We start from the raw sequence: 12088 nt of genomic DNA, 5'->3' as shown, positions 1-12088 counted from the left end.
GAGGCAGAGGATGTGGTTAGCACAAGCACCTCGCTCTGAGAAACCAGATGAGTTTCTGGGGTGTTCGTCATCTGCCATCTTGCAATAACAATCCCTCCGCCTCACTTGTTCTGTGATGTCAGCAGTGGGGGCTTGGCCCCCTGCTCACCAGCATCTCTCTGTGGGGTTTACTGGTGGCCTGTGGTGCCTTGGGGTGTGTCCCCCACCTCTCCCTGGCCAAAGGGCTGCAGCCTTGGTCTGAGCACGGCTGGGAAAGGTTAACGGTGCCGGCACCGCCAGGCATCTCCTTTTCTGAAGGGGTGCCCGAGGGCCCCCCCGACCCCAAAACAGGCTTCGTGCAGTGCTGCTGCTGCAGGAGCCATGACAGCAGGCAGGAAATCACCTCGGTCCGGCCGAGCAGCGCCAGGAGTTGACTCCTGGCCCCGAGCTCAGGCTGCTCGGCCGGAGCGAGCGTGGGGGCTCTCCGGGGCAGCTTCGGCTGCTTCACGCCCACTGCAGAGGTTCCCCCAGCCCCCTCCCCGCTGGGAAACTGAGGCACGGAGCGAGGCGTGCCCCGGGCCTGGGAGAGGTGGTGGAGAAAGCGGAGCTGCCGGAGCGGGGGGACCCTCCCCTTCCCTGGCAGCGGCTCCGGGAGCCTCATCCCCGCCTCCAGCCCGCCCCGCCGGGATTGTCGGGACCGGGGGTGGCTGTCGGGACCCCGGGGCGCTGCGCGGCTCCTCACCACCCCTCCCCGCCCCCGCTCCTGCCTCAGTTTCCCCCGCGGTGTCCGGACGGGGCGGCCCCTCCCGGTCCCCGCCCCGGCCCCATCCCCGGTGCCGGCCCCCGCCTCGCCGCCGCGCAGCGCCCGCGGCCGCCGGGCCATGGAGCTCATCGAGCTGCGGGAGCTGCAGCCGGAGCCGCGGCCGGGCCGGGGCCGCCTGGAACGGACCAACGCGTTGCGCATCAGCCCGGCCCGCCGGCCCGGCCCCGGCCCCGGAGCGCACCCCGACCCGCGGCTGACGGCGGCACCGGGCGCTGGGCACCGCTTCGAGCCGCGGCGCCGCGGGCTCCACACCTGGTGCGACCTCTGCGGGGACTTCGTCTGGGGCGGCGGCAGGAAGAGCCTCCAGTGCCGCCGTGAGTACCGCGCCGCGCCCCGGGTCCCCCATCGCCTGGCACCCCCACCGGGCACCGGGTATCCCGGCACCCCCGCACCGGGCATCCCACCAACCCTACCCGGGCACCGGGCATCCCGGCACCCCCGCACCGGGTATCCAGGCACCCCCACCCGGGCACCCCCACCCGGGCACTGGGCATCCTGCCACTCGGCACCCCCACACAGGACATCCCACCACTCTCACACCGGGCATCCCACCAACCCTACCCAGGCACCAGGCGTCCCGGCACCCCCACATGGGGCAGTGGACATCCCAGTACTGGGCATATGCACCAGGCACTGGGGATCCCAGTACTGGGCACCCATACAGGGATCCCGGTACCGGGCACACACACACCGGGCAGCAGACGTCCTGGTACAGGGCACCCCCAACAGGTACCACGCACCCCAGCACCAGGCACCCACACTGGGCACGGGCATCTTGGTACTGGGCACCCCCGTACTGGGCACTCACACCGGGCACTGGGCCTCTGGGCACCGGGCACTGGACATCCCAGTACTGGGCACATGCACCAGGCACTGGGGATCCCAGTACTGGGCACCCATACAGGGGTCCCGGTACTGGGCACACCAAGTACCCCCACCAAGTACCGGGCATCCGGATACCCGGCCCCTGCACCGGGCATCCTGGGAGCAGGCTCGGAGCACCCCAGCCCTCAGGCCCCCACGCTGTCCAGCCCAGGGGGGGAGCACAGGCACCGCGGTGGGGCCAGCAGCTTGGCACAGCACCGTGTCCCATGTGGGTGCTGGCCCCTGGGCCCCCGGCACAGTGAGGGCAGGCAGCTGGCACCGGGCTCCGGTACCGGCACCATGCACCAGCCTGTGCCCCAGCAGGCACCACCAGTGCCCCCCCGGCACAGTCGCTGGCCCTAACACCCAGGGCCATGGTGGTGACACTGGTCCTGTCCCCGTCCCCAGACTGCAGCTTCACCTGCCACTACCGGTGCCGGGCCCTGGTGCGGCTGGACTGCAGCGGCCCCCCGGGCGCAGGCGACGAGGACGATGGCACTGAGCAGGCGCTGGAGAAGGACACCAACGTGGTAGGGCCTGGCCCGGGTCTGCGAGGGAGGGTGTGGGCAGGGGGCAGCCAGCCTAGGGGCTGGGGGTGGCTGTGCCGGGCTGCGCCATGTGCGGCCATGTCATGTCACACCAGGCTGTGCTGTGCCACGCTGTACCGGGCTGTGCTGTGCCAGGCTATGCCTTGTCGGGCTGTGCCCAGCCATGCCGGGCTTTGCTGTGCCATGCTGGGCTGTGCTGAGCCTGGCTGGGCTGGGCTGGGCTGTGCCAGGCCAGGCTGTCGAGCCTTGCTGGGCCACGCCAGGCTGTGCCATGCCGGGCTATGCCCAGCGTGCCGGCTGTGCTGTGCTGTGCCATGCCGGGCTGTGCTGAGCCACGCTGTCCGCGCTCTGCCAGGCCAGGCTGTGCCGAGCCGAGCCGAGCCGTGCTGGCTGTGCTGCCCCGCACCGTGCCGTGCCCAGGCCGGGGCACAGTCGGGTCCGGGCGGGTGGCGTCGGGCGGGTGAAATCACCGCCGGAAGCGGGACCGCTCCGCACCGCCCCCGGCTCGCGTCAGCCCCACGGCCGGGGCGGGGCGGGGCCGGGCCGGGGACCGCGCCGAGCCGGGACCGGGACAGGACGGCGGTAGACACCGGGCTGAGCCGAGCCGCCACGGGGCAGAGCTGCGCCGGGACAGGGAACGCGATAAGCATCGGGCTGAGCTGAGCCGGGACTGGGCTGAGCCGAACCGGGACAGGGACCGTGATAGGGACGGGGCGGAGCCGAGCCGAGCCGGGCCCGGGACAGGGGCCGCCATAGGGACCGAGCGGAGCGGAGCCGCGACAAGGACCGGGCCCGGGCGGAGCCGAGCCGGGCCCGGGAGCGGGCTGAGCCGAGCCGGGAGCGGGCTGAGCCGGGCCCCAGCCCGGGGGCCGGCCGGGCTGGCGCGGGACCGGGTGTGCCCGTGTGCCCGCGGGGCCGCGGGGCGGGCGGGTCGGGCCGTGGCCGCCGCTGCCGTGCCCGTGCCCGTGGCCGGGGCGAGCGCCGGGGCCGGCGGGGCCGGGGGCTGCGGGGCGGCGGCGGCTCTGGCGCTGCGGCGGGGCGGCGCGGGGGGCACGGGGGGCAGCACGGCCAGCAGCGGCTACTGCAGCCAGGAGGACTCCGACTCCGAGCCCGAACTCTTCTACACCGCCCGCACCTCCTTCGGCCGCCGCCCGCGCCGCCGCCAGGTCGGTCCCGAGCCGCCGGCCGTGACGTCATGGGGGACGGGATGACGTCAGTCAGGGGGAGAGCACCCCCCCTCCCGGGGCTGGGTGCTGGGGGGCAGGCGGGGGTGGGCTTCATGGGGGGACAGTTATCGCCCGGCCGTGGGGAATACACGGGGTGCGGGTGGTCCTGTCTTGGACGTGAGCACGGCCCTGCCGTGGGGGGAGCGTGGGGGCACGCGTGGCCATGCCGTGGGGCTAGTGTAGGGGCATGTGTGGCCATGCCGTGGGGCAGGGGTCCCTGTCCTGTTGGATGTGGCGCTGTGGGGCGAGCGACGCGCAGTGGGGTTTTGCTGCCTGGCACAGCCACCCCATGGCACCCCAGGGCTGGGGCTGCTCCCGGAGGGGGCTAAGGACAGTGCTTGGGGGTGCCGGGGTGAGCCCCCCCGGGGCAGCCTCACAGCTGTCCCCATCCCACGGGGACCCCAGCATGGTCCGGCGGTGCCTGCATGCCGTGGGGTGGCCGCTGGGGCCGGGAGCCCCGAGTGCTCCCCAGTGCCACGGGGACACGTGCAGCTCTGTGCGGCGGCTCCGTGGCCCCACGTAAATAGTCATTAGTGGGTGCCGGCGGCAGGGACGCCGAGCCAGGACGCCTGGGTCCCCTCTGTGTGGGGCCGGCTCTTTGAAGTGGGGTGCCGGCGGCACGGGCGGGCTGCACCCCCAGCCCGGTCCTCCTGCCCCAAATCCCGGGGTGTCCCCGCGGGCACCCAGCCTGCCCCGCCGCCCCGGTGCCGGGCTGGCGGCTGCCTGCGCTCTGCCTCGGGGACACCTCTCTGATCTGGGGCGCTGGGAGGGGATGGCTGGCCCCGGGGTGTCGTGACGGGTTCACCCATCCCTGCAGCCCCGCGATGAGGACTGGGGGCGGGGATGGCCGGTTCCGGCGTCCCTGGAGCAGGGCTGGGGCCGTGGTGAGCTCAGCCACGCTTCCCCAGCACAGCCCAGCTCAGCGCCAGCTGGGCTGATGCAACCCCGCGCAACCGCCCCTGCATGTCAGCTGGTGTTTCGGGAAGGGATGCCGGGACTCCGGGTCAGGCAGAGGGGTCCTCCCCGGCTGCAGTGCCGCTCAACTCAGCCCTGCTGCTGTCGCGCAGGATGAGCCCAGCGAGTGGGAGAAGGCAGAGCTGGACCAGGCGCAGGTGGAGCAGCGGATCAAGGAGTACAACAGCCAGATCAACAGCAACCTCTTCATGAGCCTGGTACGGGTCAGCACGGGGCCGGGGGGGTCACGGTGCCCTGCCCTGGCCCCACTCACCCTCCTGCCCTGGTGTCTCCCAGAACAAGGATGGCTCCTACACTGGCTTCATCAAGGTGCAGCTGAAGCTGGTGCGCCCCGTCTCGGTGCCAGCCACCAAGCGGGTCCCGTCCCTGCAGGCGGGGCGGCCGGGGCCGCGCACCCAGGGGGTGAAGCGCCGCACGTCCTTCTACCTGCCCAAGGGGACCGTCAAGCACCTGCACATCCTCTCACACACCCGCGCCAGCGAGGTCATTGACGCCCTCCTCCGCAAGTTCACCGTCGTCGACAACCCCCGCAAGTTCGCCCTCTTCGAGAGGTCCGAGAAGGATGAGCAAGGTAGTGCCCAAAACGGCCCTGTCCCCGTAGCGGTGGCCATGTCCTCGTGGTGGCAGCTTCCCCTGGGCAGTGGTGGCCCCATGGTGGCGATACCCCCGGGTGGTGGTGTCCCCCATAGTGGCATCATCCCTGTGGCAGTGGTGTCCCCAGAGTGTCAGCACCCTCCCGCAGTGGGATCCTCATTGGTGGCAGTGGCTGTGGGGCTGTCGCCCATGGCAGCAGTGTCCCCCATGGCAGCGATGTCCCCCATGGTGATGTCCCCATAGTAGCAGCATCCCTGTAGTGGCAGCATCCCTGTAGCGGCAGCATCCCTGTAGCAGTGGTATCACCCTTTGGTGGCTGTGTCCCCTGTCACCATGGGCATGTCCCCTGTGGCAGTGGTGACATCCTCATAGTGGCAGCATCCCCATAGTAGTGATATCCCTGTAGCAGTAATGTCCCTATAGTGGCAGTGTCCCCATAGTGGGAGTGTCCCCATGGCCGTGATGTCCCTGTGGTGGTGTCCCCCCCGTGACGCGTGACTGCCGTTGCAGTGTACCTGCGGAAGCTGGCCGATGAGGAGCAGCCCCTGCGGCTGCGGCTGCTGGCCGGCCCCAGTGAGAAGGTGCTCAGCTTCGTCCTGAAGGAGAATGAGACCGGGGAGGTGAACGTGAGTGTGGGGACGGGGAGGGGACTGGCACCTGCACCCCCTCGGGGTATATGGCTGTGGGGGGGACATGCCACATCCCTGTTGTGATGGGAGTCCCTGTGCCCACAGTGGGACGCCTTCACGCTGCCGGAGCTGCACAACTTCCTGCGCATCCTGCAGCGGGAGGAGGAGGAGCACGTGCGCCGGCTGCGGCATCGCTACGCCCGCTGCCGCCAGAAGATGCAGGAGGCTCTGGCCACGCACACGCCAGGGTGACCGTGCCGCCCGCACCCACGGCCAGCCAGTGCACCGGGACCCTCGCCTGCCGGCGGGTGGGGAGCACCGGGAGGGAGGGTGGAATGGGGCACCCTGGGACCCACCGGGCCGCCGCAGCCCCCATGGGGCTGGCCCGGGGAGTGGGGGTCCCCGGGGGGAGTGAGTGTGCCTAGGGGAGTGGGTGTCCCCAGGGGAGTGGGTGTCCCCAGGGGAGCGAGTGTCCCTGGAGGGAAGCAGGGCATCGAGCACCAATAAAGACCAATCGTGGTGACGAGGCCTGTGGCGTGTCCTTGGCGGGGGGCCGGGGCTGGGCTGGGCTGGGAAGGGACTCGAGGGCTTCCCCCGGTATGCGTCGGGCCGTGGTGTCTGCACGGCGGCGGGGCTCGAACCGGCGGGCGCGGGGTTCCCGCCGGCGCCAGGCGGGGGGGTGGGAGGGGGCACGCCCCGCGCCTCTCACGTGACGCGGGCACACCTCCCTCCCGGGTCACGTGCGGGGGCCAGCGCGGGCGCCGGAAGTGTCGCAGCGCGGCGGCGCGCGGAGGGAGGCGCTCGGTCGGTGTCGCCGGGCGGCTCCGGGCCGCTTTCCCCTCACCCCCACTCCCCCGCCCCCCCGCCCCGTTCCCGCCGCCCCCGCCGCCGCCATGGGCGCCAGCGGCTCCAAGTCGCGGGGGCTGTGGCCCTTCGCCTCCCCGGCGGCGGGCGGCGGCGGCGCCGAGGGCCCCGGCGGGCAGCAGGCCCTGGCCCGGGCGCGGGCCGCGCGTGCCGCCACCCCCTTCGTTTTCACACGCCGCGGGTGAGAAGCCGGGGGGTTGGTGTGGTGTTGCCGTGGCAACCGGGGAGGGGGGAACCTCCGCCGCGGGGTGGGTCCAGGCCTGCTCGAGCACCGGCGTGGCGGCGGGGACAGGCCCTGGCCTTCCGCGGGGCGCCGTGGGACGAGAGGGCAGTTCCCGACAGCCGCTGAGCCGTCAGCGGGTGGTGGCTGCCACCCTCACGGGGCTGGTGGGGCCGGCCTGCCCCAGCCCCCTGCCCTGCTCGGGGCGCGGGAAGCCGGCAGCTGCCGGCAAGCTCTTACCTAGCCGCCTCCCCTCTCCTCCCGGCAGCTCCATGTATTACGATGAGGACGGGGATCTCGCCCACGAGTTCTACGAGGAGACAATCGTTACCAAGAATGGGAGGAAGCGTGCCAAGCTGAAGAGGATCCACAAGAACCTGATACCTCAGGTAGTGTGTGGAGAAGGGTGGGGGAAAGTGAGTGCCAAAGTGCCAGGGTGGCAGCTGAAGTCCCAGCATTGCAGGAGCTCCTGCATGTGGGCCTCCTCCCTCAGGGCATCTCCTTGCCAGGAAGGCAAAGGCTTTCTGCTCCTCCCTCAGCTTCTGTCTGAGAGCCGTGGCTCCTGTGTGTCCTGGCTCACATCTGTGTCACCTAGTGAGGCTGTGGTAGGAGAGGGAGAGCTGGTGACACCCTCCAGTCCCCCTTCCCATAGGGAAGTGGTGCCCCAGCCCTTTAGAGCTGCCAGGCCGGGGAAGAAGCTCAGCTGGGTGTGTGGTGTGGCGTGCAGAGTGCCAGGCAGCCATGCACAGCCATGGCCATCACCGACCCCCTTCCCCAAGGTGTGGGGTGCTGTGCTTGCTCAGCTGATGTCATGTCACTGTGGAGGGCCAGGCCCTGGCTTCAGGAGCAGCAGCCAAAGCCTGTCACCTGCTGACATGAGTGTGCACATTCCCCTAACTGCTCGGTAGCAACAGTGGTGTTGACAACTATGGTTTTGCACCTCAGTGCAAAAGTCTCCTCTTAAAATAAGCAACTGGGGTGAAGCCGGGGGGGGGGGCTGGGACACCAGCTGAGGGTCTTGGTGCAGGAGAAGGATAGCCTGCATGTAGGGAAGCTTCTGGGGGCATAAATGAAGAAAAGAGGGGATCAAACCAGGGCTGGAGGGAGACCCTGCAGGAGTCTTTCCTAAGTAAGCAGAAAGGCACGACTCTAGTGAGCACCTGGGATGAGCTGTTGGTGTGCTCTGAGGGGCAAGCAGCCCCCTGGCGGGATGGGACCCCTCTGGGCACTGCACAGGTAGTTACGGGGGGGAAGGATTCGACACTGCTCCCCAGGCTGGCGTTTTCGCAGGGGCAGGCTTGGGTTGTGGGACAGTCTGCTAATCCTCCTCAATGTGGATTGAAACTCATCCAGTTGGAAAGCTCAGCTGGGCTGGAGAGGGCAGATACCGTCACTAAATAGCCCTTTGCTAGTCCAGGCTTTTCTCTGGCTCTGTGGGTGCAGGCCCAGCCCCAAGCCCCCGCTCCACCCCCAGCCCCCCGCCTCCCAGCAGGTCCTCCCGGTGCTGTAACAGGAGAAGGCTTGGACGGAGCATGGGAAAGGCGCCTGTAGCTGGCATGGAGGGAGCGTGCATTCAGCAGCCTCCCCTCTGGATAGAAAGCTGCTTTTCTTGTGCACCAGCTGCCCTGGCTGCTTTCTCTCAGAGAGCTCTTTTCATTCTTTTAAATCCCGTGAATGAAAGGTGCCGGATGAAAAGCACAGACAGCCCATATCTGCCAGTCACGCGCCAGCTGCTGCACGGGCAGTGCCTGGCAGAGCAGCTCCCTCCTTTCTCGCCCTGCTGAGCTCCGGACCCGCCATGCGTGGCAGCCAGCCACGCCGCCCTCGGCTCTCCAGGGACAAGTTCAAAGGGCAAAGTGCTTTCGCTTCGCGTGCTGCTGGCCAGGCGTACCTGGCGTGACGGCAGCTTTACGGACTCATGTTCCTCAAGGGCGCGGTGTCCTCTGTCGTACGGGGTCACTTGCAGGGCTTGGGGCTGTTGCTTGGTGGTCTCCTCTGCTCACCACTCTGACTCTTCTTCCAGGGCATAGTGAAACTAGAGCACCCTCGCATTCACGTAGATTTCCCGGTGATCATCTGTGAGGTGTGAGTCGCCAGACGTTGCTGCCCGCGGGCGGGAGGCCCTTCCCCACCGCCCCCATCCTCACCAAGCGAGGCTGCGTCGTGTTCCCACCCGAGGAGGACTCTGGGTGCGCGGCGGGGACGGCGGCTCTCCCCTCGCCCAGAGGTGAGGCAGGACGGAGCAGGCTGGGCTGGGCTTGGCTACTGCTCCTCGCAGGAGATGGGTGACCTTGTGCAACGACTGCTTAAAAACATCCTCGCTTGAGTCAGAAGACTAAAATACCTTTTGTAGCCTCTAGCTGACGTTGGATGGGTAACTGGAACTGCAAATGAGCTGCTGTGTTTGAGCTGTTAAAGGGAGAGCGAGCCTGCACTTCTCACCAGAGAAAATCCCCTGCTTCTCAGGTATGCGGCCCAGGGAGAGCCAGGGCAAGGTAACGCGCTGCCCGGGGCCCCGAGATCCCTCGGGCCCGTGGTTAGATGGCCAGTGTTGCGGCCTGTCGCTTGACACGGGTGTTCTGTGATGCTCCCCTGGATGGGTCCGTTGATGGAGGATAAACGGGGCAGGCTGAGGAGGGGCCGGTCTTGGAGCACATCTGGCTGGCTGCTGCACTCCTCTTGGGAAGGGGATGGAGATCAGATGCCGCTATCTTGGACCTTGGTCTCTTCCTCCTGTGTGTTTCCCCGCTTATGCCAGCTCTGGGGAGGTTGGCTTCGCTGCTGCCTGCAGTCCCTCTGCCCGCAGATCGCTGTGGTCCGTGGCCGCTGCCGGTGGCAGCGAGGTCCCCAGCTCTGCAGCGGACTTGCCTCCCCCGTTAGCAAGCTGGCTCCCGCTGAGCACCGTCCCTCGCCTGCTGCGGGGCCGGGCTGCTGGGCAAGGCACCTCCTCGTAACGTCCTCACCCCCCGCTGCCATCTTGAACGTACCTCCCGGTGGGGTGGGCCTTGACAGAGCCAAGCAGGAAGGAAATCATCTCTTTCCTCCCCAACCCCTGAAAACAATCGATCGTTGGGCCTGCCCTGGCTTGGAAATCTCCCTGGCGATGTGAACTACGGTTCCTCCGGTGTCCCAGCTGGTGGCAGGAGGAGGAACGTGATGCACTTTAAAGGGAGGCTTTCTGCTCTGTCTCGGAAGGCCCTGCTCTTTTCTCCTCTTTCCTCCCACTTGAGAAGGTCGAGCTCATCTTGGCAGCACCAAAAAACCTCTCACCCCTGTGTGCGGGCCCCGGGGCGCCGAGCCAGCTGCTGCAGGGCCAGGGAAAGGCCTGACCTGTACCGCCCCTCGCCAGCGCCGGGAGCCACTGCCTCCCTGCTCGGCTGCCCCAGCCGGGCGGGTGGAGGAGGACCGGTGGCGAGGCAGCGGGCGCAGCTTTAAACTGGGTCAGAGCCTGCTTCCCACAGCAGCCGGCTCGGCTTTCCTCCTCTTTTGTTCCAGAACTTACTTACTTCCTAAGCACTTCAGATGTTCGCTACCTCGATTTTTAATTTAAGCTGCTGGCACTTGGCTGCCAGCCCTGTCGGCGTCTACGTTGGATGTATCCATCCCCGCGCCCGCCGAGAGCCGCCCGGGCATGGGGCCACATTCCCGGCTTCAGGGAGATAACAGCGGCGTGGCTGTTGCCGTCTTCCTGTCACCACCTCTTCCCTCCGTGTCCCTCCACCCGCTGTTCCCATCAGCAGGAGCGAGCACGGAGGGTGAAGCACGGAGGCGGGTGACGCGGCTGTGCTGGCTGCCACCGGGCTGGGAAGCAGGAGCGCAGGGCTCCGGCAGGGACCTCGTCTACACTGTGATGCTGGGCACTGCTTTCGATATCTTTTGTTCTCCTGCTTGCTTGAAAGAGTCTTGTCTTAAAACAATCCTCCACTGAAGTGTTTCTTATTCGCACCACCTGCTTTTGAGTTTCTCCCTGGCCAGATCTCCCTGGGAAGGGTGTCCCTTGGGCTCCGCAGGATTGCAGGAGCTGCTGTCCCCAGGAAGAGGAGAGAAAGCCGTGGCCGGGCTGCCTGTGCTGCCTTGCCCCGCTGCTGTCTGAGGGCGTGGGAAGCTGCACCGAACCCGCCGCGGGTATGGGGGAAGGTGGAGGAGGAGCAGGGAGGGGACCGGGGCCTTTGCCTGCCCTGAGAGGGAGCCCCTCGCCTGGCTACCAGCCAAAAATCTGCTGACAAGGCAGAGCCTGAACCCCGGGGGGGCAGAGACGGAGACCGGCTTAGCAAGGATGCTTTTGTCCTCCCTGACAGGCTGCCCACCCTTCCCCCAGGGTGTCAAACATGCTTCCCCCCCCCAAAAAAAAAACCCCACGCCTTCTCTCACCCCCATGTCACCGAGCGGCAGCGAACCTCCACAGGCTGCCAACAAGCTGCATCCTGCCCCGCTGCTTCCCAGGCTGGTCCCCGAGCAGCCACCCCCCGGGTCCCCTCCGCTCCGCTGGCCTCCAGCCCTCCTGCAGCAGCAGGGCCTTGGGAGCACCTGGAGGGATCTTAAAAATGTGAAGGTCGCTGTAAATAGTATCTGTGTCCACTGTGGTGTTGGAGCAAGCAAAAAAAAAAAAAAGGAAAGTTTTCCTTTTGACTCTTTTTTTTTTTTTTTTTAATGATTTCTGTGCGATGTCGTGCTTTCCCGTGTGGATGTGTAGCCGAACCGTACTCACTGACACTAGGCTCCTTGCTCCTCTAGCGTGTGGGTAGGACCCATGGGTTTGGGAAACGTACACTATTTATGGTCCTTCCTCCCAGTGCATCTGTCCACTTTTGTTAAATTTCAATAAAATTATTTGTAGAGCCCCCAAGTCCAAGAGCTGTCTTACTGGGGAGGGCGGGTGGGCGAGCAGCTGTGCCTGTGGGTGGAGGAAGGCAATGCTGGAGAGCCGACGGGAGGTGGGCTTTGCCATGCCGCTCTGTTTGCCACCAGCGCTTCGAGCCCCCTCTTTTTTCAGGACGGGGGGTGTTTGTGCACGCGTGGCTGAACAGGTGGTGAAGGAACTGTGAGTCACGGCCATTTCCAGGTGCTCCAGTTTGGCACATGGTGCTGGCAGGAGATGGTGGCTTTGTCGGGCTGACTTTCCTCATAGCTGCTGTGACATCCTTTAAATATATAACTAAAATGTGTTTATACAAATACATGTAATTTTCTTGTTCAGCCCAACAGGGTTGGAGCTCAGGCCCCTCTCCCCTCCCATGTGGGGAGGGAGGTCCGGAGGGACCTGGGAGGCAGCAAGGGACCTGGGCGTCTGTGGGCAGCCCAGCCTCAAGCCAACCTCTTCCCGTCTGTCCGCCTGCGCCCCGTGGGGGGGAGGATCCGCCTGTCCG

At 67.1% G+C, this 12088-nt stretch overlaps 2 protein-coding genes across 3 annotated transcripts; both read left to right on the top strand.

The window, feature by feature from the left end:
- Positions 1–708: 708 nt before the first annotated feature.
- On the top strand, positions 709–6161 carry RASSF1 (Ras association domain family member 1). Its single transcript, XM_074879541.1, has 6 exons — positions 709–1116; positions 2075–2196; positions 4508–4612; positions 4692–4986; positions 5520–5635; positions 5744–6161. Exons 1-6 carry the CDS (start codon positions 861–863, stop codon positions 5888–5890), a joined length of 1041 nt encoding a protein of 346 aa, XP_074735642.1. The 5' UTR covers positions 709–860; the 3' UTR covers positions 5891–6161.
- A 239-nt stretch (positions 6162–6400) lies between these two features.
- Positions 6401–11563, top strand: TUSC2 (tumor suppressor 2, mitochondrial calcium regulator). 2 transcript variants are annotated; one of them, XM_074879539.1, is made up of 3 exons: positions 6401–6683; positions 6991–7111; positions 8404–11563. In XM_074879539.1, exons 1-3 carry the CDS (start codon positions 6532–6534, stop codon positions 8620–8622), a joined length of 492 nt encoding a protein of 163 aa, XP_074735640.1. In that variant the 5' UTR covers positions 6401–6531; the 3' UTR covers positions 8623–11563. The 2 variants fall into 2 exon arrangements, with proteins under 2 accessions (XP_074735640.1, XP_074735641.1); XM_074879540.1 differs by having other exon boundaries at positions 6420–6683; positions 8746–11563.
- Positions 11564–12088: the final 525 nt, after the last annotated feature.

Source organism: Strix uralensis, chromosome 10, assembly GCF_047716275.1.
Source record: "Strix uralensis isolate ZFMK-TIS-50842 chromosome 10, bStrUra1, whole genome shotgun sequence".
In the NCBI taxonomy this organism is placed as follows: domain Eukaryota; kingdom Metazoa; phylum Chordata; class Aves; order Strigiformes; family Strigidae; genus Strix; species Strix uralensis.
The sequence above is the reverse complement of the archived record's forward strand: the minus strand, read 5'-3'. Positions and strand labels throughout refer to the sequence as shown.

Coding starts and splice junctions, on each gene's coding strand:
- TUSC2 (XM_074879539.1), top strand. CDS start 6,532: ATGGGCGCCAGCGGCTCCAAGTCGCGGGGGCTGTGGCCCTTCGCCTCC. Junction 6,684..6,990: donor TTCGTTTTCACACGCCGCGG/GTGAGAAGCCGG, acceptor TCCTCCCGGCAG/CTCCATGTATTACGATGAGG. Junction 7,112..8,403: donor ACAAGAACCTGATACCTCAG/GTAGTGTGTGGA, acceptor CGTGAATGAAAG/GTGCCGGATGAAAAGCACAG.
- RASSF1 (XM_074879541.1), top strand. CDS start 861: ATGGAGCTCATCGAGCTGCGGGAGCTGCAGCCGGAGCCGCGGCCGGGC. Junction 1,117..2,074: donor GAAGAGCCTCCAGTGCCGCC/GTGAGTACCGCG, acceptor CCCCGTCCCCAG/ACTGCAGCTTCACCTGCCAC. Junction 5,636..5,743: donor ATGAGACCGGGGAGGTGAAC/GTGAGTGTGGGG, acceptor CTGTGCCCACAG/TGGGACGCCTTCACGCTGCC.